Raw genomic sequence first — 22016 nt, forward strand, 5'->3', positions numbered from 1 at the left:
CATTCCGGAAAAGGCATAGCTGTAGGGGGCAGCAGACAATGGTTGTCAGCAGGTGGGGGAGGGGTTCACAACAAAGAGGCAGGAGGTAGTGTTTGGGATGATAAAACTGTTCTATATCGTGGTTGCAGGTGGTAGTTACCTGACTGTGAGTGCTTGTTACAACTTGTAGAATTGTATACTAAATAGGGTAAATTTTACTGCACATAGATTATATGTTAATTTTTTAATGGAAAAATTTTATAAACTAAGACATGAAATTCAGGGAGTTTTCTGTACAAGCCTCCATCCCATGGGAAACCTACTGTCTGAAACCCCGTTCCTAAGAGTGCCACAAATGTGCCGCACCCTGTGTTCAAGGGCAGATTCCAAAAGGAAGGCTGCAGATTGAGGCTCAGGAATTGGGGAAAGAGTTACAACTTTGGGACCTGAGGAGGAGATAGATCAGTTCCCCTTGCCCACCTGTTGGGAGGAGCAAAGGTGGGACCTCTGAAGAGGATGCCCGTATGGGGGTGGGCTGTTGTTGGATACTCCGGCCTCCTTGACAGAGGTGGACTTAGTGAGGCCAATGAAGCTTAAATTCGGGGCTCCTCACTTCTTGGTAGGGGCCCTGGTAGTAATGTGTTCATGTGGCCATAAGGTTTTGTAAAAATTGCAAAAGTGAGATATTTTAGCCACAGATATTTAAACCCACTGTCTCTTACCTTTCTGACTTTTTCTCTGTCACAACAATATCCCATCCCTCCTGGTATACTTCCTCCCCTGACATTGGAGTGGCCACAAGCATTCTAATTATAATCACTTCCAAATATACCTAATTTTGCATTATTTTTTTAAAAAGGTCCCCTCCCCACCCCTGCCCTGAATCATGACACAGCCTCACAGCCCCTCCACCCCGGATGCCCTGCCCCTCAGCTGACTGAGGCCCTGCCCTGGAGGCTGGCTGTTTGATGCACTCACCTTTCGGTTGAAGCGATCAATAGTGACCTGATGGGCCAAGTGAGTCACATTCAACATCACCAGACAGAATGGGGGCCAGTTCAGGTGCCCCTGCAGAGAGAACCCAGCCCTCATCAACCTGGAGCCCTGTCCTCTGCCCCCCTCCAAGTGAGTGGGCACAGCAAATGTGAGTACAGTCTCCCCCGACTCCCCCCTGCACTATGCCAGGGGCTCCCATCAGGCTGGGCAGATGGTGCCCAGGATCCCATGGAAAAGTTCTGGCTCCATTTGACTTCATGCAAGTCCAGACCAAAACAGAAAAAAGGAAGGAAGGGAGGGAGGGAGGGAGGGAGGGAGGGAGGGAGGGAGGGATGGAGAGAGAGAAAGAAAGAAGAGAGAGAAAGAAAGAAAGAAAGAAAGAAAGAAGAAAGAAAGAAAGAGAAAGAAAGAGAGAGAGAGAAAGAGGGAAAGAGGGAAAGAGAGAAAGAGAGAAAGAGAGAGAGAAAGAAAGAAAGAGAGAGAGGGAGGGAGGGAGGGAGGGATGGAGAGAGAGAAAGAAAGAAAGAGAAAGAGAAAGAAAGGAAGGAAGGAAGGGGAGACAAGAGAGAAGAGAAGAAGAGAAGAGGAAGAGAAAAGAAGCTACTTCTTTCCACCTGGCTTATGGGGACATCCTAGTAGGAGTTCCCTGCAGCCAGCACCCATGACCTCGGTCCACACCATTGGAGTGACATCCCAGTTTCTCTGCACTTCCGTGCCATCCCTCCTACATGGCAGGAAGCTGGCACAAACTGGGAATGGAACAGGCTGGGGCCAGGAGGCAGCACACTCCACTCAATTATTCCCCCAGCCTCCCAGGGAGCGGTCACCTAGGAGACCCTGCCCATTCCTGGAGACAGAGGGAGCTCAGGGGGCTTCCACATCTCTTTGCCTCTGGCACCCTGCCTCACTGCTCCATCTCCCCTCTTATCCTAGTCCAGTTCCTAGTCCCCAGCAGGGAGGGGGGTATGGGGCAGGCACCAGGTTGGCACTTTTGCAGTCCAGTACATGGACGGTGACCATTTCATCTGGGCTCTGGCTGAGGATGTAGATGGCCTCCTTGAACAGAGCTACGTGGCTCCCATCGAAGGTCACGAAGCTCAGGTCAGGGAAGATTGAGCACCGGCCTGGGGGAGGGACAGGGCACAAGAAGAATCAGTGGATGACTCCAAGACCAAGGCTGCCGAGGAAGATGGGGCAGGTTCCCGGCCCTCTTCCTGGATGGATGCAGAGGCCTGGAGTCTGGAGGGTGGCTCAGACCAGGCATCACACAGATCAGAGGTCGCAAGCATAGGAAATCTGCCAGGTCGGGGTCCCACAGGAGGGGAGTGTGGGGCACACAGATCAGGGGTGGCGGTCATGCTGGGGTAAGGATACAGGGAGGATGCAGGAGGCTCCACTGATCCCATGACTCACAGGCACACTCCCAGAGTGGGCAGCAGCGGTCCCCACCCACCCGCACGGCGAGGCCCAGGATCCCACAGCGAGGGGGAGCAGCGCCCTGGGGACAGTGCTGGGACTGATTCACGCGGATCAGCTGGCCCTCCAGGCAGATGTGGCGGACGCAGTCCTGCTCAGCGATTGGCTGGGTACAGAGTGGAGGAAGTGTGAGTGCCCATCAAGGAGCTACAGCCCACCCTGCAAGCCATGAGGGCACCCGATCCTTCCCACATATAGGTCCTAGCGGAGCAAGGGACCTTCTAGGGAAAGACGCCCTTACCCCCTAGCCACCGACAAGCCATATGGGGCCTGGCGCTGTGCTTAGTGTGAGCTCCGAGGCCAGGGAATGATTCCCTGACACCTCTACAGATCTGCCTGGCCTGCGCGGAGAGGTCTGGGTACACAGGCCTGTATATACACTAGTTCACACTCACAGAAACCTAGCATACCTGCACAAGCCTGCACACACACACACACACACACATACACAGATTCTCACAAAGGCACAAAGATGCACATGAGGATGTCTCACACCATTCATCACACACACAAGAACACCTGCAGATACACGAGCGCTCATACTGTCGCACACATGTGAACACAAACGCACACAGCATACTCACAAAAGGCACACAACCGGCACACACACGTTGTCACCTGGGCATCACACTAGGCCATCCAATCAGCCCCCCAGGGCCTAGATGGGCCAGGCAGAACCCTGCTATGGCATCGGGGCCAACAGGAGACTGGAGAATTTTTTAGGGACCAGGAGCCTGGGGCAGGAATGAGGATAGCAACTAAAACTCCATCTAGCAGGGAAAAGGGAAGAGATGAAGGGAGGGGTCGCATGCAGGGGGACAGAACCCCGACAAATCACTCACGACACAGGTGGTGGATGTATTGGCCTCAGTGGTGGTTGCCAAAGCCTCCGCCAAACCCTCTACAATGCTCAGGGCTGGGGCTGAGCGCCCAGATGGTTCTGTGATGGCCTCGTCCACGGGCTCTGCTGCGAGGTGAGCCCCTGCCGAGGTTCCATGGGCCTCAGCCAGCTGAGGCAACAGAACCAGCGCGCTCTCTTGGGGGGCCGTCCTGGCTGAGATGCGGCTGAGGGGATAGGATGTGGGCACTGGCAGAGCTGTGCCTGCCTGGGCTCCCTTGGGTTCAGTCACCAAGGGGGTGAGAGGGTGGCTCGTGGCAGGCACGAGCTCTGTGGGCCCACCCTGGGCAGAGCCATAGATGGAGGTGGGCAGAGACACTTGCTTGGATAGGATGGCCACCTTCCCTGTGGTGCTCTTTCGTGAGACAACAGATACCGTGGAGGCCATGCCCTCAGCCACAGGCAGGACTCCAGAGGTTGGCAATGTGGCTCCCAGCAGCAAGCCTGGAGCTGTGCCCGCTGCCGAGGGTGCTATGTGGGCAGGTGGGTGCTCCTGGGTCATTGCTTTGGGAGTGAAAGGCGGTGCTGGGCTAAGTGTCTGAGCAGGCAGAGTCATGGCCTGTGACTGGAGTGGAGTGGTGATGACAGAGGCTTTGGGGCCAGGGGTGGCCACTGGGACAGATGTGCCCACCTTGGCCAGGGGCAGGCTGGTGTCGGGAGGCAGGCCAGAGAGGAACTGGGATGGACCAATTGACTCGAGGGACACGAAGGGTGTGGCTCCCAGCCCATGAGCAGCTGTCGACAGGCTGGCGGCAGTTGGGGTCTCTGGGGGCAGAGCTGGAGACTTGGTGGCCGTGGTGGTATGCTGGGCTGTGCGGGGTGGTGCAGTGGGGAGTGGGTGTGGCTGTGGGGAGGCAGGCGAGCCCATGGGCTGGCTGTGCCCGGCTTCGCCCTTCTCTGTGGACAGCACCATCTCCACGCTCCTGGTTGTGAGGGGACTGACAGGAACCTGTTCTGCTGCTGTTCTAGCCACAGTTAGAGGGGTGCTGGGACTTGAAGCACTCTGGGCCTGGGTGGGCTGGGGGACCCCTGTCCTGCTTATGACCTTAGTTACTGCAGGTGTCAGCACAGCCTTGTGGGATCCAGAGGAGGTGGGGGACCTGGAGATGGCTCCAGGGGAAGCCACAGGTCTGGAGGAGGGACTTGCTGTCAAGGAGGGCTGTAGGGGTGTCGTCCTGACAGGCAAGGAGCCATGGCCTCGGACTGTCACAGCCTTGGTCATGAGCGGGAAGCGAGGGGCAGGGGGCGACCGGGAGGAGACTGTGATGTTGGGGCTTCCTGCAAAGGTCACAGTCACCCTTGTTGTCTCCACGGCACCCGACACCATGCTAGGTGTGGGTGTCTGCAGTGCAACAGGGAGGGATGAGGACTCTGGTGTATGGGGGACGGCAGTCACTCCCTTGCTGGCTGGGGCCTCTGTGGGGCGGGCAGGGAGTTGAGATGCAGTGAGCCCCAGTGGCTGCTGCAGGGTGGACTGGGTGGGGCCTGGAGACATCACTGGCTCTTCAGTGGCTGCCATTGGTGGGTTCAGGGCTGTGGGGAGTGGGGCAGCTGGGGCGAGGGCTGGCCTGTGGGTGGGGCTCCTGGGGCTTTCCTGTGACAGCTGTGGCTCCTCATCACTGGGAGTGGGCAGCCCTTGACTGGGAGGGAGGGTCTCATTGCCAAGGGCCTCTGTGGGAACCCAAACTGCTGGCTCCACACCTGCGGAGACAAGAGAAGAGGCTCAGAAGGCGGGGTGACTGCTGCCCCAGGGGGTCACCGCTGGGCAGGGCTGTGGTGTGGGGAATGAGGACTGGCACCCTCAGTGATGGGGTGAGGGCAGCTTCTGACGGCCAGAAGAAGTCAGCAGGTCTGAACTCTGCCCGACCTCAGACCCTGACCCCAGAGCCAAGAGACCTCAGGTCTAAGTCTGGCTGCACCACCTTCTCACCATGTGACCCTACTCTGGGCCTCATTTCTCCTCTCTGTGAAGTGGGGCAAATAGACCGGATGAGGCCTGTGCCTCCCCTGTGCCTGTATCTCTTTCCAAAGGTCCCTGTGCTGATCTTGCTTCTCTGGGACCTGGGAGCTTTGAGGCATGACTGCTCAATGAGACCCTAGGGACTTAGAGGAAATCTGAGGGAAGGACGAGAAGTCCGGGCCACTTACAGTCCTCCAAGTAGACACATCTCTGTGTGACTTCATCCAGGACCTTGGGGGCAGGACACACAGGGACACAGCCTTCTACCCTGAGGACAGAGCAGGGAGCAGGTTAGTGGCCTGGAATACAGGGAGAGCCACCTCTTTTTCCCTTGACTGAGCACAGGCCTTATCCTTTCTTATGACATGTGTGTGTGCACACATGTGCTTATTACATGTACACACACATGACCCTCCTTAGAGATGCTGTCATACATGTACAGGAGCACACACACCCAATATGTATGCAGCACACTCCTGCACACTTCTACCCCTCAGACTGAGAGGGAAACACACATGCAAGCCAGGTACACTTCTGCACACACTCATGTACATGTTCACATGTGTCTCTGCCTGGGCACATTCTCACGTGGTCTCATGTACCCTCTCCAACCCTGTGGGACGCCCAAATTTTTACACATACATGCAAACACACCCACAGAGACTCCCACAAACATCAGTGACTACACCCTCACACATGCACACAGCTGCACACAACACCTGCATACATGCAACTGTGTACAATGAATGCACAGTTGTAATAGTACACACACAAACACACACAAGGCTCTGCTGCATGCACATCATGCACAAATAGATACTCACATATGCTCACATATGTGCATATATGGAAAGACACAGTCACCCTGGTACACACATCCCCATACACTCAACATGTGAAACACTCGTACACAAGTGTATGTGAGTGCACACACACTGGTGCACGCACCTTGACGCCATGCCCACGGCCCCTGACATCTCACCTGGGTACGTCCCGGCAGCTGGCTGCCCATGGATCCCGGCAGGTTTGGAAGCAGGAACTGGCACAGGCATCATAGCGCCACTCGCAGACGGGGTAGGCAGCCCCTGAGGGTTTGGCATCTAGAAAGTGAGATGGGGCAGCAACTCTGGGTCAGGTGAAGACACAGAGGAAGTCCCAGAGCTTAGCCCTGTCCCCCCATTCTGTGGAGGGGATAAACGGACCCATGCAGGGAAAGCGAATGGGGAAAAAACCACGCTAAGGAGAAACTGTGTTCACCGTGGTTGGTGTGAGTGCCTGGGGTATCCTGGGGACAGGGCTCTGGGAACTGAATGCAGGACTGAGGACAGGGAAGGACTGAGGACAGGGAAGGACTGAGGACAGGGACGGACTGAGGACAGGGAAGCTCTGGCCCTGGCAGTTGGAGTGAGGCTTCAAAAGGTGGCCAAAGAAGAGGCCTGGACCCCTGATCTCTCCCTTGGGATGCCCTGCCATCCATCCTGCCCCTCTGGGACCCTGGTGCCGAGGCTTTCCCCGCATCCCAGGACACAGTAACCTTCTCCTTGCCCTGCCTCTAGCAGGGCTATTGTAGACCTCCATGGAGGCAAGAGGCCCTCCTTTGCAGGGTGAGGGGAGGCACTGGGGGAATCCCTTCCCCTCTAGCCCAAGGCCTTCCTGGGCACCTGGCCCCAGAGAGCTTGCAAGGGAGGTGCTTTTCCCCAGGCTCAGCCCTCTCTGTTCCCAGAAGGTCCCCTGAAGAGCCTCTCAGGGTCTGAGGGTACCGGTCATTTGAGCACTGCCCTCACTGCCCTGGCGGCTGGGCTAACTCTTAAACAGCACTGGGTGCTATGCAAAATATCTCACACGGATTTACTCATTCAACCTTACCATCGTCCTATGAAGTAGGCGCTATTATTACCCCCACTTTAGAGAAGAGGAAACCCAGGCATAGATGATGCTGGGAAAATGAAAGGTTTTCAGAGGAGATGTTCTCAAAAGAGGCCCTGTGACTAGCACCTTGACAAATGAGGGAAAAGTCTGCAGCCTATGGGGGGCTTGGAGGCAGACAAGTAGACCCCAGGCTACCTCGGCACAAGTGACCAGTTTCTGAACACACAGCCTGAGCAGGGAGGTGTGGGCAGGCTCCGAAGCAGGCTCCAGGGAGCAGCCCCCACCAGCAGCTTCTCCAGATGCCCTAACCTGAACACTGCTGCCAGCTGTGAAGAAACCTGCATTTCCAAAAGCCTGGAGAGTGTAACTTACATTTGGGGAGCATCTACTATGTGCCAGACCCTGGGCAAAGCCCACGAGACACAGCCAGTCCTCACAGCACACTTCTCAGACAAATATCCCCATTCCACAAGTAAAGAAACCAAGTCAAGGAGATGGGGGTTCTTCTCCAAGTGTCTAGGACGGGGTCAGGATTCGAACCCAAGGCTGCCCAGCTTCAAAGTCTGGGCTCATGCCCCCGTGTCTTCCAGAAAGGGACACAAATATTCCCATCATGAGCAAGTCTTGTCATCATGGCCGGTGATAAACCTGTCCCAGGTCAAGTTCAAGGGTGGACTCGCTAACCGCTGAAGGGAAGAATGAGCTCACCCAGCCCTGGCTTGGGTGGGGTGGGTGATGAAATGAGGAGGCTGGCTGAAAACACATTTACATATGTGTACATGCAAATGGATCCATCCACAGACACAAGTACCCCCAAGCCCCATGCAAGACAGTAAAGAAACTCCAGGGTTTAGGCAGAGAACAATATTTTGGAGACAGACACACCTGGCAGGGCAGGCCCTGGACCCCCTTGGCCTCAGTGGAAGTTCGGGGAGTCACCCCACCCCTGTCCAGGGGCTTGGGCCTTCCATTCAGAGATGAGGCTGCTGGTCCCCAGACCTATCCCCCTTGTGACAATCCTTGAACTCATGGGGCAGGCATGTGACCCCAACAGCAAGAAAACTGAGCCAGCAGCTACGTATGCTGCAGCCAGAATCACATCTCCCCTCACTTCCTCAAAGGCTGCTATATTTTTAGACCGTGTAATTGGCCTGTGGCAGCAGACAGGACCCAGGAAATTGGCTGGACCCCAAGCACACTGTCTGTGGCTCCCTAGGCTGTCAACATGGAGGCCAGGCCACCTCTCATCTCAGGGAGGTACCCATGTAGCCCCCTGTGCCAGGAGAAGGAGGATTCTGTCTCTTAGGGGCAATTGGAAGGGTGAAGTGGGGACAGGGTGGGAAGAGCAGTGGACTGAGAGGGCCGAGGGGCCGAGGGCAATAGCAGGGGGTCACCTACCCAGAAGGCGGAAGAGCGTGCCCCGGCGGAACACCTCTGTGTGTTCGTACAGCCGCAGGGCCAGCACCGGGCCCGATACACAGAGGAAGGAGCTGGGCTTGGCCAGGGACTCCAGGGCCACCAGGCCTGCCTGCCATGTGCCCCGGTGCAGCAAGAAGGAGGCATGCTGTTGGAAGGCGTCACGGCCCTGCCACTTAGCCAGCTCCAGAGACCCGTTGGCTGTGACGTGAAGGAAGAAGTTGGGTCTGTCTGCTGCCTCCAGGGACACCGCATCTGGGTCTGCAGAGAACCACACGGAAAGGGTCAGCGCAGGCAGAGGCCCAGACTGGCGGGCTGCGGGGACAGCATCCTGGCACACATCTGCTCTCTCAGCAGGGCAGCATGCCTGAAGACCAGCGGGCCTTGTCCCCTACGCCGGCCCCCGGCCCACATACTCTGCCTGCCAGCTGTCCCCCTGCTCACACCATCTCTGCCTGAGGGCGAGTGGAGGCTTAGAGATCCCCCAACTGCTGAGCCTTGGGAAGGTAATTGAACTATCTCCTTCTGTCCCCCTTGCACCCCTCTTTCCATTCTTCCCTCTTTCTGCAAACATGTTTGAGGGCCCTCAATGTGCCAGGCACCATTCTAGATACCCAGGATCCAGCAGCGAATACAACAGAGGCAGCTGCCCTGATGGGGTTGCATTGCATTGGCCATGTGGGGCAGGTTGGGGTTGGTGATTTGTCAGGCTATAGGGTCCCCAGCTTGGTCTTGCTTCTCACAGGATCCCAGAGGGCCAGCATTGGCAGCCCTTCGTCCAACCCACAGATAGGGAGAGGGTCCCAGAGAGAGCTTGCCTAGAGACCCAAAGCTCGTCTCTGTCCTCCCTCTCCGGTCTCCATAACTGCCCAGTTCTAGGGCACGGGGCTTGATGCCCAGTGGACAGTTTCCCCTGCACAGGGCCTTATGGGTCTCCTCAAGTCCCAAATCCACAAGCAGGCACAGGGGGTGAGCACGGGGCCGGAATCCCAGCTTACCACCTTGGCTGTGATGTGGGCAAGGACATTCATGCCTGGGCTGTTGGAGGGATCATCAACAAGGTGTGTGTGAAACACCTAGCACAGCCTGGTGCTGGGCGGGTGCATCTTCAGTCCCTCCCATGTGTCCCCTGTGTCCCCAGGAGGGATGACAGTGTCCCTGTTACACCTCCCTGGGCAGCTGCGAGAAGATGGCAGGTAACGGAGACAGGCTTCATTATTCATGTTAATAATCACAGCTGCTGTTTACACATGACTTACTACGTGCCAGGCACTGTGCTAAGCAAGCCATTTACCTGCAGATTATGAAATTCCTACGAGAACCCTGTGAAGTGAAAAATTCCCTCATTCAGCAGCAAATATTTACTGAGTGCCTGCTGTGGGTCAGGCCATGTTCTAGGCACTGAGGCCACAACAGGGAGCAAAATGATGAAAATTCTTGCCCTCATGGAGCTTGCCATCCTGGTGGCTGTGGGGTGGGGACAGAATACATTTCTGTGAGCGGTTAAAAGGTGGTGATATTACTATTCCCACTTTACAGAGGAGGGAAGAGAGGCCCAGAGTCACACTGATGGTGGATGAGGGAGGCAGGGCTGGATGCAGGCAGGCTGAGGCCAGAGCCCAGCATCTTCACCGCCACACAGCCAGCCCCACCCATGGGATGCAGGCGGGGGCATGGGCAGCCCAGCGTGGTAGGGCACTGAGTGCTAGCCCCAGCCTGCTCCACGGGATGTGTGACCTCAGGCAAGTCACTTCTCCTCCCTGGACCTTGGCTTCCTCCTTCATGAAGACAGGATTGGCCTGGATCAAGGCTTCTCCACTGTTTTCCCTGTTGTCCTCCTAACAGGGCAGAGACCTTGAGGTGCAGAGTCCAGGGCTGTACTGTAAATATTCGATTGACTTCGCCTGCCATCTTTTGTATTTCTTGTTTAATGCCTCAGTTTGGAAGACAGCATGGCAGAGGAGTTTGAATGAAAGACTCTGGAGCCAAACGGCTGGCACCTGTCACTAACAAGCACTGCGCCCTAGGTAAATCGCCTAACCTCTCCGGGCCTCAGTTCCCTCATCTGTAGATTGGGAAAATAATAGTCCCTACCTCCTAAGATTGTCATGAGGATTAAATGAGTTGCTACACATGAAGTACTTAGAACAGTGCCAGTACATGAGAAGTCCTACAGAAGGGCAACGTATGATTATTAATAAATAAGTAATCTCCCCCCCAAAAAAATCTTCAGGTAACACTAGCACCCCAGGGACCTCTGTCAGGCTGTGGTGGTGACTCCCCAGAGTGGGAAGCCTGGGCCTCAGTGACTGCTGAGTCCTCCCCTCTGTGACATTTCCTGCTCTCCACTTCTTCACATAACCATCTTTCCCATCCTTAAGGACATCTCCTCCATGCAGCCACCCTAGGTCCCACCTGGAAGGCACCTTTCCTTGGCTGCCCAGGACCCTGGGTACAGCCCAGGAGAAGCAGTATGGGATGGGAGAGGGAGGAGCTTGGGTCCCCACTGGGCCCATGAGACCCACGCCTGACTCTGAGATGGAGCCTGGACTGGAGTCCCTCTGGGATCCTGCCCCCAGTGACATCCTCTAAAGCCAGGTGACTCCGGGGACCTGCTTAGCATGCCCGTAAACCTAGTGGAAAGGCAACACCCCGTCTGGACTACACATTACCTACTAGACTAAAATACTGGATGGAGAACAGAAAAGCCTCGCTAAGCAGACGGCCTGCCGCATCTGGAAGGTGGTGAGCCACCTTTGTCAGGCAGGATTGCACAGATCTGGGGATCGGAAATGTGTAGGGAGGAAGTGCTGTCTTTGGGGGTAGTGCTTCTGGCTCTCCTGTGGCCCAGTCCCTGATTCCTCACTCCCAGGCCTTCTTGTGCAGCTACATGATTCTGCCAGATACCACCTACCTCCCCCAGGCTCACACCGCCATGAACATCACCTATAGCTAGGGATGTTGGCCATGCTTGAGGCTGGGCAGGAGCCAGGATGTCCCTTCCCCTCCTCAAAGCCCTTCCATGGCTCCCCATTGCCATGGATAAAGTCCCAACTCCTGAGCTTAGCTTACTAAGTAAGTAAGAAGTTTCCCTTCCAAACTCCTTCTTGCTCTCAGGGGAACATCCTGTATTTTAAGAAGCCTCTCCTGACTCTAAGACTGAGTTGGGGGCACCTCCCCAGTGTTCTCACAGGTGCTGTGACTGCCTTTGGGCATGTCTGTCTCCCTGATGGGACTGTGGGCTTCTGATGCGCAGGGACTGTGTCTCTTGTATCCCTGATTTCCCAGTACCCGGCTCTGTGCTTGGCATGGGATTAGGGTTCAGTGAAAGGGAGGGAGGCAAGAAGAGACACTGAGAGAGAAAGGGAAGAGTGGAGGGAAGAAGGGAGGGATGGGGGAAGGACGAGAGCGGAAGAGAGGAAGGAGGAGGAGGAGCATGAGGAGGGAGGGCTGCTGCTTGGCTTTTCTGGAACAGCTATTGCATACAGCAAGGTATAGAGGCACACCTGGGCCTTGGCTGCCCTGGAGGTTAGGGGAGCAAATGGAGAGTGTCTCTGCAGAGGAGAAGAAGCTGACCCAGAAGCACCATCTCAACTGGGAGAGGGGCACTTGTCAGAGCCCCCATTTCTCCTGCCACTACAGATATTTAGGGCCTTAGCACTCACCCCTCCTCCAGCACCCTCCTCCCTCCCAGAAGAGCTGCAGTGGGACTGAGGTGGGCCTTACCGTGGGCCTTGGCCTTGTACAGAGCAGCTGTCAGCAGGAAGTTCACAATGTCCCCTGGCGCCACATCCTTTGTCCTCACTAGGACTATGTCATCACCCACCGCCTTCATGGCCACCAGGGCACCACCGGCTGCCAAGCTGGACAGCTGATAGGGGCCCTTACCTAGCACTGGAGAGAAGAGGCCCCATCAGCAGCCTGGCCCCCTTGGCCTGCCCACCTCCCATACATCCTGCCCCACCCCTTGGCAGCAGTGGGGTGGGAGGGCAAGCTGCCAAGGAGGAACTCTTGATGGCGTCCTTCATCCCAGAGCTCAGGGACCTTGATAACCCTGAGAAGGAAGGGACAGGATTCCCAGGCTGCCAGCCCCTGAAAGGAACAGACCTACTGCACAGTGTCTGAATCACTTCCCAGAGGGCCAGGGAGGAAGGCCACCCACAGGGAGCACCTGGGCCCCCCAGTGTCTCTCCTCAGCCTTCCCACTGCCTGAAACTTCACCATTATAGCCACTGCTCTATTCAAGGCACCCTCGGGAAGAAGACAGCAGACCAGGTTTCTGCCCACCCCAGGCCTGAGGGACAATAAAAATGTTAGTGTTTATCAAATTATTTCAAACACATGTCACTTTTGAGTCTTTATCATTCCTGTGCTTGTCAGTATAGGTTGGCACAGAGCATGGGCTTCCTGCACAATCACCTTGTAGGGAGGGGTCTTCCTGCCTCTGCTGTGTCCCCGCCCTCCAATGCCTCCTCCCTACGGCTGTGAGCTGCCCTCCCAGCCATGCCCCCTGCTGGGATGCACCAGTGACTCTCCATGGCCCTCAGGACATAATCTAAAGAGCCCAGCTTGAATTCAGAAGCCCTTCAGCTCTCAGCCCCTGCCCACCTCCCCACTCCCCCCACGCCCTGGCTCCTGCCATGCTGAACTTCTCTTGCTCTTTCTGGAAGGAGCAGTGGTGTTATTTCCCAGCTCACATCTCATCACACCGTTCCACCCACTCAGAGTAGTCCTCCCCGTTTTGTGCCTGGCAAACGCCTACTCAACCTCTGGGGCCCAGCTCAAATGTCACCTCCTTGTGACGCTCTCCCTGCACCCTCTCCTGCCACATGGCAAATGTTGTCCCTCCTCCTTTGTGTCCCACCAGCTCTTGGAGCATGGCACACACTAGTTACAGCTCTTCGGATGAGGATCTGGATGGGAGGTCCACATCTGTCACCCCCACTAGATGGGAGACAAGCAGTGCTGTGCTGGCAAACGGCTAACGAGCTCTCAAACAAACAAACAAGCAAAAAGTGGTTTGTAGGTTTTCAGATTTCCATGGTGTAAACACTCCCACCAGGGGTCAACTGGAAACTACCAACTGAATGAGGAGTTAGGAACACAATGGATGCCAGAGAGGTGGCGTGAGCCGGCTCCGCACACCGCTGTGGCAGGACTCAGGGACCACTGACTTCCCAGCACCCGGCGGGCCAGGACCAGACCAAATGCTAGTAGAAGAACGGAGCAAGGATGGGTGAGTGGGTGGGTGGGTAGGTGGAAGATGCTAGAAACAGCTTGTCCTTTGCCAGTTACTGCCACCCAAAATGCCACGGAAGAGAGAAAACTGAGCAGCTTTGTCTTGCTGAAATGTCTTGCCTGATGTCAGACAGATCCTCTCTGTCCCAGGGACCACAGTTCCCCCATTGCAGGCTCATTCCTTTACCAGTTGAAATTCTGGGGCCATCAAGAGCCCCTGGGCACTAGCATTTTGGCAGAACTGCAGCCCTGTGGATGCTCATGCTACACCCTGGTCTGGCCCTCAGCTCGCAGGCCCCCAGGTGGTATCCTGTCTCGTCTCTCCCTCCACTTCACCCGTCACTCTCAAGCCAAAATCTCATAATGCAGGCAACTGAGGCCAAAGCCCTGGGCCTCTGCCCACATAGGCCTGCTCCTGGCAGCACAGTCCCTGGAGGAGGGTCGGGGAGTGGAAGTTAAAGGCGAACAGCACGGAGGACCAGATGAGCATTTCACTCTGCCAAGGTCTGACCCTGGCCCAACTGGATGAAGCTCAGTGCTAAAAACTACTCCTGGGCAGCCCTTCTCTATCCCACCTACCCAATCCTGGTGATTAAATTGATGAATTGGCTCTAAACTGGACATTAACCTCCCCTGGGTCTTTGGTTATGACCTGTGTTTTCACCCTCGTTAATCAAAATGTCAGAGCATCTGCCGGAATCCTGTGACCTTGGTTGAGTTTGAAAATGAATGTGTCAGGCCACATGTTTTGTTCCACCCATACTCAGAAAGGTATGGGTGTCTGCTTTTGCCAAAAGCAAATCTTCAGGGAACCCAAGGTGATGTTCTGTGGCTCTGATGAGCTAGATTATGAAGGTGGAGGAGCTGGCGAGTTGGTGGGAATGGGGTTTTTCCTTCCTGGTGGGGATGCCCTGCCGAGCACAGTCCCTGGGAGCCAGCCTGCCTGGGCCCCGGACAGGGGCTGCAGGAACTGCTGAGGACAGAGGTGCAGGATACCCTTGGGCCCTGCACTGTCAGGGCTCTCTCTGCATGATGGGGGCCCTCCCAGCCCGGGTCATGGCTCTTCCAGGGCCAGCAGCGCCTTGGGATGGCTGATGCTGTGTGGCATCAGGGCAGGGCTGGCAGTGCCTGGGCCCCTTAGACTCTGCGTGGGGAGGATGGTCTTACCTTTGTTAAAGAAGTCACAGTCATACGCTGAAAGAGAGAGAACAGGGACTTCCTGAGAGCCAGCCCAGAGGCTGGAACAGACAGACAGAGCCAAGGCCCCCAGCTTCCCAGCCTCCCTTCTTCCCCAAGTGCTGGGCCTGGCCTGCCTTCCACATGTCAAGATTTGGGGATGGTCATGGATGTAGATGTCTTAAGTGGAGTAAATAGAATGGCTCCTCTCTGGGCCGACAGCACGAGGCTCAAAGACTGGCCCACAGTAGGCACCTCAGCGATGTGTCAAGTAAATGAACAAACGAATGAATGTTGGAAAGAAGCGGGTGTATTTTGTGTGGTGCCAAAGAGCAGGATTAGAACCAAGGGGTGGGAGTTTTAATCAGAAATGTTGCAGAAGGTCCCCAGAGGAATGCAAGCACAAGACGGAGGTTGGTCTTCCAAGAGCCTTGGGTGGGAAGGGGACCAGGAGCCCCCAGCATCACCGGCTTCTTCAAGCCCCTTGCACTGCAGAGGCGCTTCCACCAGCCAAGCGGTGAGAAGCTCCTGCAAGCGTGGGCTCAGCGCGCCCTCTAGTGGTCATCTCCAGCACCACACCCTGTTCCCCTGGCCCCTCAGCTGCAGATGTTCAGTCCACTGGGGAGTGCCTGGGACCTTGCGGGAGACCCCTAAAACCAGCAGCAAAGCCATGAGGAGCCAGGCAGATAGACCTGGGATAAAGCTTAGGAGCAGCATGCTTCACACGCAGGCATGGTCTGAAGACAGCCACCGACTCACTCCACACCCCAGACCACAAGGTCAATGCATCTGGGGTCCCCCTCCAGAAACAGCACGTAAAGTCAGGAGACAAACCCGCCGTGTGGCTGCGGGCACGTGCCGGCCTCTCCCTCCATCTGCAGACTCAGAAGGCTGAACCAGAAAATTAGAAAATTGCCAAGTTTCTGGTTTCCAGGGTGTACCCAGTCAAGGAGTGGTAGCCAACAAGAGTCATTAAAAAGCCAGCTCTCTAGAGTCAGACCTGAGTTCAAATCCCACGTCCCTCACCAAGTCACTTAACGTCAGTGAAATTTAGTGCCCTTCTCTAAGGTGAGACCGCTACTGGCATCTGCCCCATAGATCTGCCAGGGCCTGGACCAGGGTAAGGCAAAGTGCTCGTCTTGGATGTGAAATTTAAGGGGCTACCAAAAATCTCAGTAATCAAGATAAACACTATTTTAATGCAATATTTTTAAGACATCAAAATTAATGCAAAAAAAATCCATGATAAATAAAATATCAAAATTTAAAAGTAAAGACAAGATCACTAACAGTCTCCCACTGAGTCGCCCACTGAGCCAGAGTAGAGACTGAGACTAAAGGAAACATTAATACTATTGATCCTTTGAAAGTTTGTTCATCACAGTATTTTTGCAGCAATTTTTATTTTACAGAAATATTACATTAAAATATTATTTCTCTTGATTACTGCATTTTTGGTGCCCCCTGAAACCTTGTGCTCCAGGTAAGCACCTCAATCACCTCCCCCTAGTCTTGAATATTAAATGAAGTAATGCACATAGGCACAAGGCCTGGCACGCAGTGGACCCTCAGCAAGTGTCCTTCTGCTCCACCTTCTTCCTTTGGCATCTTGCCTGCAGGCGTCAGGGCTCAGGACATGGCAGTACCCAGGTGTCCGTGAAAAAATGACAACCCCCACATTAGCATAGGTCACTGTGCCAAGTGCTGTACATACAATGCCTTGTTTAAACCTCACAGCACCCTACAAGGCAGACGCAGCTATCTTCACCCCTCTATTACAGGTGAAGAGACTCCCAGGCCAACTCGGTGGAGCTGGGTCTGAACTCAATCAGTCTGACCCCAGAGAGCAAGGTTGTGTAATGGCCATCGCACCCCAAGGCGAGGTGCTTGCACCAGGAAAATCCTTTGGTGTGTGGGAATAAATAAAAAATAATCAATGAAGAATTTAGCCTTCTTTATGCTTTCTTTCACCTTTTAAATATTAATTTTTAAATACGTCTACGTATTTTACATGAAGAGTATATCTATGGATGCAGATCTATGTACGCATATGTATGTGCACAAAATGATTTTACTTGATGGGGTGTGCAATGAAAAGCATTTGCAGACCACCATTGCTCTGAATAAACTGATCATCTGTGCTGCCTCTGATGGGACCTGTGAACCTCAGCTGACAAAGGACTTCTATATTCATCACCCCATTTGGTCCTCAGAGTCAACCTGGGGGCAGGCCTATTCCTGTTTCTCAGATGAGAAAATTGAGCCCCAGAGAGGTTGGGTGACTTGTTCAAAGTCACACAGCTTACAAGTGGTAGCCCTGGGTCTAAGCTCCTGACTCTTCTAACAAAGTGGCTATGAGCACAGGTTCGCATTGGACTCTCTAGGGATGAACCCTGGCTCCACCACTAACCTTGAGCAGGTTACTTGATCTCTCTCTCTAAGCTGTTTCTTCAACTAAAAGAGGAAATATATAGCCCTGTTTCAAAGGGTAGTTGTAAGAATTCAATGAATAACACGCCCAAAGCAGTTGGTGCTTGGTACATTCTAAGTACTCAGCAAATGCTAGACAGACTGCCAGTACCCCTAGTGTATGCCCACAGGGGACACTCTGTCCCTCGGGTGATTGTCTGGGACACTCACGGCAGAGGCGGGGGGTTCGCCAGTCAACAGCCACCCCGTGCTGGCAACACTGGTGGGCATAAGCAGAGACGCTGGCACAGAAGCACTCACAATCACCACCCTGGCTGCAGCCACATGTGTCCGTCAGGCAGTTTGAGTAAAACCAAGTGACATCAACCTGGAGAAGGTCAGAAGTCAGAGGTCAAAGGACAGATCCCAAATGTCAGATCCGCAGCTTTTCAGCTGATGGCTACCAGCACCCACATGGAGGGACCACAGGACAGGGTGAGCTGTCCTGTCTCACGAGATGTGAAGGGAGAAGTACAAGGGAACGAGAACTCCATGGTCCAGGCAGATGTCCACTTTTGAGAACTAAGCTCTCTTCTCTCCTGAGTCTGGCCTGTTTGATCCAGGAGCCGAGAGTGGCTGAACAGGGGTAGAGCCTGAACTGCCTAGCCAGGGCCAGAGACAGCCAAGGCCAATCTGACAGCAGCCTTCAAGGCCTGCAGGGTACCATGCAATGCTGAGCCCCAGCCTCCTCTGCATGCACTGAAGCAGAACGGGCAATAGGTAGTGCCTCAGCATGAGGGCTTTGGGTCCACTATTTAGAAGAACTTCGTGATAAGGAGGAAGGGCCAGATCAAGATGAGCTTGAAAAGGGCACAAGCTCTGTTTGCCTGGTTGTCTGTGCCTGGTCATCTGGGGAAATATGACGTACTCATCTGAGCCGACTGGAGGCAGGGGACCAGCAGAGGCAGATCGTCCCTGGAGATTTGAGCTGTCTCCTCTGAGACATGAGGGAGTCTGAGAGCTGAAGGGATCCCAGGAAAGTGGAGGGGGTGCTCGGGAGGGGCCAAGGCTGGGGTCCACTCACCACAGGGTGGCAGATCTCAAACACCTCACTGAGCAGGATGCTGCACTCCTTCTTGGCAAATGGTTCTCGGAGAGGATTCAGGACACATGTATCCCGAGGATCGAGGGTGTCTGGGCACTGAGGGGCAAAGGCAGGGCTGTTGACCTCCCTATTTGCCAAATGCCTATTGCCTGACATGACACAGATTTTAGGGTGGCCACCATGATCCTTGCCTCCTGATACTCATATTCTTGTAAAATCCCCTTCCCTTGAGTGTAGAAGGGACCTATGCCTTGCCTCAAACCAACAGAATTGGCTCAGGTGATGGGATGGACATGGCCATGTGTATGTGATCACACGATTCCCAACATGAGATCCCAGAGCCCATCTTGCTGGAGTCTCTCCGTTGCTGACTGTGAGGAAGCAAGCAGCCATGCTGGGGGACTCCACATGGATGGAAGTGTCAGTGGTCTCTTGGAGCGGAGGGTGGTCTCTGGCCCAAAGCTGGCCCCAAAATAATGGAAGCTCTCAGTCCTACAGTTGCAAGGAGCTGAATATAATCAGCAACCATGTGAGCAGGTGAGGATGCAGTTCCTTCCCCAGTGGAGCCTCCAGATGAGAGCCCAGCCCTGGCTGACACCTTGATTGCAGCCTTGTGAGACACTAAGCAGGGAACCAAGTCAGGCTATGTCCTGACTTCCTGGCCCACAGAAACTGAAATAATACATGAGTGTTGTTTAATGCCACTAGGTCTCATAAAATTGTTACATAGCAGTAGATAACTAATACAAATGTTTCCGATGTCTGCTGAATCTCTTTCCTTAGACTACATTTTCACTAGAGAACCCATTATATGCCGAATAGGATTAGCAAGAGAGAAATATGATGTGTATGGGGGTGTGGGGACAACAAGGGTTAGTCACCCACTGAGCTTCTCTAAAATGGGGGTGTGTTAGGGTGCACTTTACAGAGGCTGTGGGAACAGCCTTGTCCCACCTCAGGATTTCAGAGTCTGTGAGAACAGCCCTGTCCCACCTGGAACAGTTGAGCTCCAGGATATGCCCAACTGCTCCCCCTACCCCAGTCTACATAGGCTCATCTCTGTGTACTTCCCAGCAGGGCATTAAGATCACTAAGTCCAGGAGAGGCAAATGCGTAACACTCATAACACCACTCTCCACTGCTGCTCTCATGGCAGACATAAATAATCGATCACAGTCCTCCTTCCAGCTGAGCTTGACACAGATCTTGGATGTTTCTCAATATAGCTCCCAAGCAGCCTCTTTTGACCAATCAGAGTTGTCACATGAAGTGAAATCTATTCATCGGCCCTCTCTTGGCCCAGTCCCCTCTCTTTGCAGAGGATTGCAGAGATGGGACATACTCAAGGTCACCCAGAAAGTCAATAGATGACCCAACAAGAACCCAGGTCTCCTGCTCTCAACTCAGAGCTGTTTCCCCCACAGCTCACAGATTGGCAGCCTCAGTTAGACATCTCTCAGGCTGTCCCTTGGGGCAGACCCCCTCATTTCTAGCTATGCTAGTGTTGTCCTTCCTCTCAGAGATCTTATCTCTGATATATTCATCTATCTAAGCATGGCCCAACCTTTAAGTGCCAGCACCAGTCTCATCTCCTTCAGGAAGCCTTCCCTGATTGCCTCAACCCTCCTCAGTCTCTCTTGGTCTCTTCTCTGTGTCAGACCTAGTTCCAGGCACCAGGAGGCATCATGATGAGTGACCATCTCTCCTGGGACAGACTTTATCACCTGCCCAACCCTCCACCACCCTGCCAGGGCTTGGTCCCAGGTAGGGTGGGCAGCTGGATTTGTGAGACAAGATGATGCATGATCTTTGGGCCATAGGACAGAGTCTAGGGCTAGGGATGCAGTCAGAGGCTGAGAGAACACTGCAGGAGAAACCTCACACCAGCGTCCCTCTTCCCTGACCTGGGGCCAGGTTCAGTGCTGGCAGTGCCCATCTGAGTGAGGGGCATAAGCCAGCCTGGAGGAGAGGCTTTACCTCAACTGCAACCCAACTGCTGCCAAACTCTTGGGGGTTAGTTAGCTCTAGGTTCTCCGGGGTCCTCATCTCATTGATGGTTTTTAAGTCAAAGTTCCCACAGAGGCCTGCCAGCTGGCCCTGAAAAGAGAGAGGACACCATGGTCAGTTGCAGGCATGGCAGGGGTGAGCCACAGGCAGAGGGATCACCAGGAGCCCAGGAGTCTATCATGGACCTAGAAGTCACTGCTGAGGTCACAGTTTGAAGAGGGATGGAGCAATGTCAGAGGAGAAGGGGCCCAGAGCAGGGTGGAGGAGAGAACAGAGGTATGCTCTTCTTGGCTCCTCAGAGAGGGTACAGCTCACCCAAGGACAACCAGGGCTTGGCTCAGCCCCAAGCAGGAGCAGAGGGTCACTGTTCATGTAGTACCTGCCACTGAGGCCCAGCCTGGATGTGCACTGTGGTTCTCTGGTCCCACAAGAGGGTGATGTGTTCCCGTGGGAAATGCACCAGTGTGAAAAATCCCACTCGCCATGTGTGGACCTCCTGCTTGTCATCCAGGAAGCTCTCTGGACTCTAGAGGGACAGAGATGGTCACTCCTGAGCCCAAGTACCTCCCAGTGCCCAGGTTGGCTATGCCTGCAGCCAGAACCTCACCAATGCCTCTGCCTCCCTCATACCCTGACATTGGCCTCTGTGTTCCTGACCCTGGCCAAGAGGAATTCAGTCTGAGCTCCTAACTCAGTGGCTCTCCAAGAGAAACTGCTGTGGTAAGGAAGCCAGTCCTCAGCCCTCTTCTGCCCCAACCCCTGGTAACCTGTAAATTGTCTACACAACCTTCACAGGCACTGGGCCTTACAGGATTTCCGGAGTCATCATCAAAGACAATGAGTGAGCTCCCAACGTTGATGGAAATAAATTTCCTGCAGATCATGCCGGAGCTGTAGCAGTTCACATTCTCTACAATCACAGAGAAGCTGACATCTGACACGCTCTGAGGAGAGAATAAGCGAGTCCAATAAAACGAGGGAGAAAAGAGATCCTGCCGAGAGGTATAGAGGTGGAGGAACACGCACTCCGGAGTGGCTTTCAAACACAAACTTCTACTTTGTGTTTGCTGAGCTGTGTGACTTTGGGTAACTTCTGTTCTCTGACGCTGTTCTGGTTTTGGATGCCTAGTGCAGTGTTTAACATGTAGTGACTCCCCAAAATATCTGATGAATTAATGTATTAACAAATATACAATAGGGATGATTGTGCTGATAGGGTATGGGGAAGAGGCACTGTCTTACTTACATCCTTAATGCTAGTGTAAGCTTTTTGAAGGGGAATTTGCTGGCATCGAATATTTTAAATGAACATAGCTTTTTATACAGCAATTCTGCTGCCAAGAACCTGGGGATACATCCACACAGGTATTCACTGCAGCATTTAAATATTGGAGACAACCTAAATGTCCATCGATGGGGAAAAAATAAAACAAACTAGAGGGCGGTATTCTGTAGAATTTTACACAGCTGTTCAAAAGAAAAAAGTG

At 54.2% G+C, this 22016-nt stretch overlaps 1 protein-coding gene across 24 annotated transcripts in view; it reads right to left on the bottom strand.

Moving 5' to 3' along the window:
* The window catches only part of OTOG (otogelin), a 102534-nt gene that overhangs the window by 32900 nt on the left and 47618 nt on the right, over nucleotides 1-22016 (bottom strand). For all 24 annotated transcript variants that reach the window (XR_004435619.1, XR_004435620.1, XM_033203828.1 and 21 more), the window contains 14 exons: nucleotides 21339-21473; nucleotides 20909-21055; nucleotides 20500-20619; nucleotides 18502-18618; nucleotides 17649-17805; nucleotides 15000-15026; nucleotides 12321-12488; nucleotides 8577-8855; nucleotides 6292-6409; nucleotides 5498-5577; nucleotides 3294-5050; nucleotides 2389-2557; nucleotides 1954-2099; nucleotides 958-1047 (listed from right to left, as the gene is read on the bottom strand). Coding sequence is in view for 22 of the 24 variants with exons in the window: in XM_033203828.1 (XP_033059719.1) it covers nucleotides 958-1047; nucleotides 1954-2099; nucleotides 2389-2557; nucleotides 3294-5050; nucleotides 5498-5577; nucleotides 6292-6409; nucleotides 8577-8855; nucleotides 12321-12488; nucleotides 15000-15026; nucleotides 17649-17805; nucleotides 18502-18618; nucleotides 20500-20619; nucleotides 20909-21055; nucleotides 21339-21473 (3510 nt within the window). In the remaining 2 variants the exon portion in view is untranslated. The remainder of the gene's footprint in view (nucleotides 1-957; nucleotides 1048-1953; nucleotides 2100-2388; nucleotides 2558-3293; nucleotides 5051-5497; nucleotides 5578-6291; nucleotides 6410-8576; nucleotides 8856-12320; nucleotides 12489-14999; nucleotides 15027-17648; nucleotides 17806-18501; nucleotides 18619-20499; nucleotides 20620-20908; nucleotides 21056-21338; nucleotides 21474-22016) is intronic.

The sequence above is a fragment of the Trachypithecus francoisi genome, unplaced genomic scaffold (genome assembly GCF_009764315.1).
Source record: "Trachypithecus francoisi isolate TF-2019V2 unplaced genomic scaffold, Tfra_2.0 Lachesis_group8, whole genome shotgun sequence".
Classification (NCBI taxonomy): Eukaryota; Metazoa; Chordata; class Mammalia; order Primates; family Cercopithecidae; genus Trachypithecus; species Trachypithecus francoisi.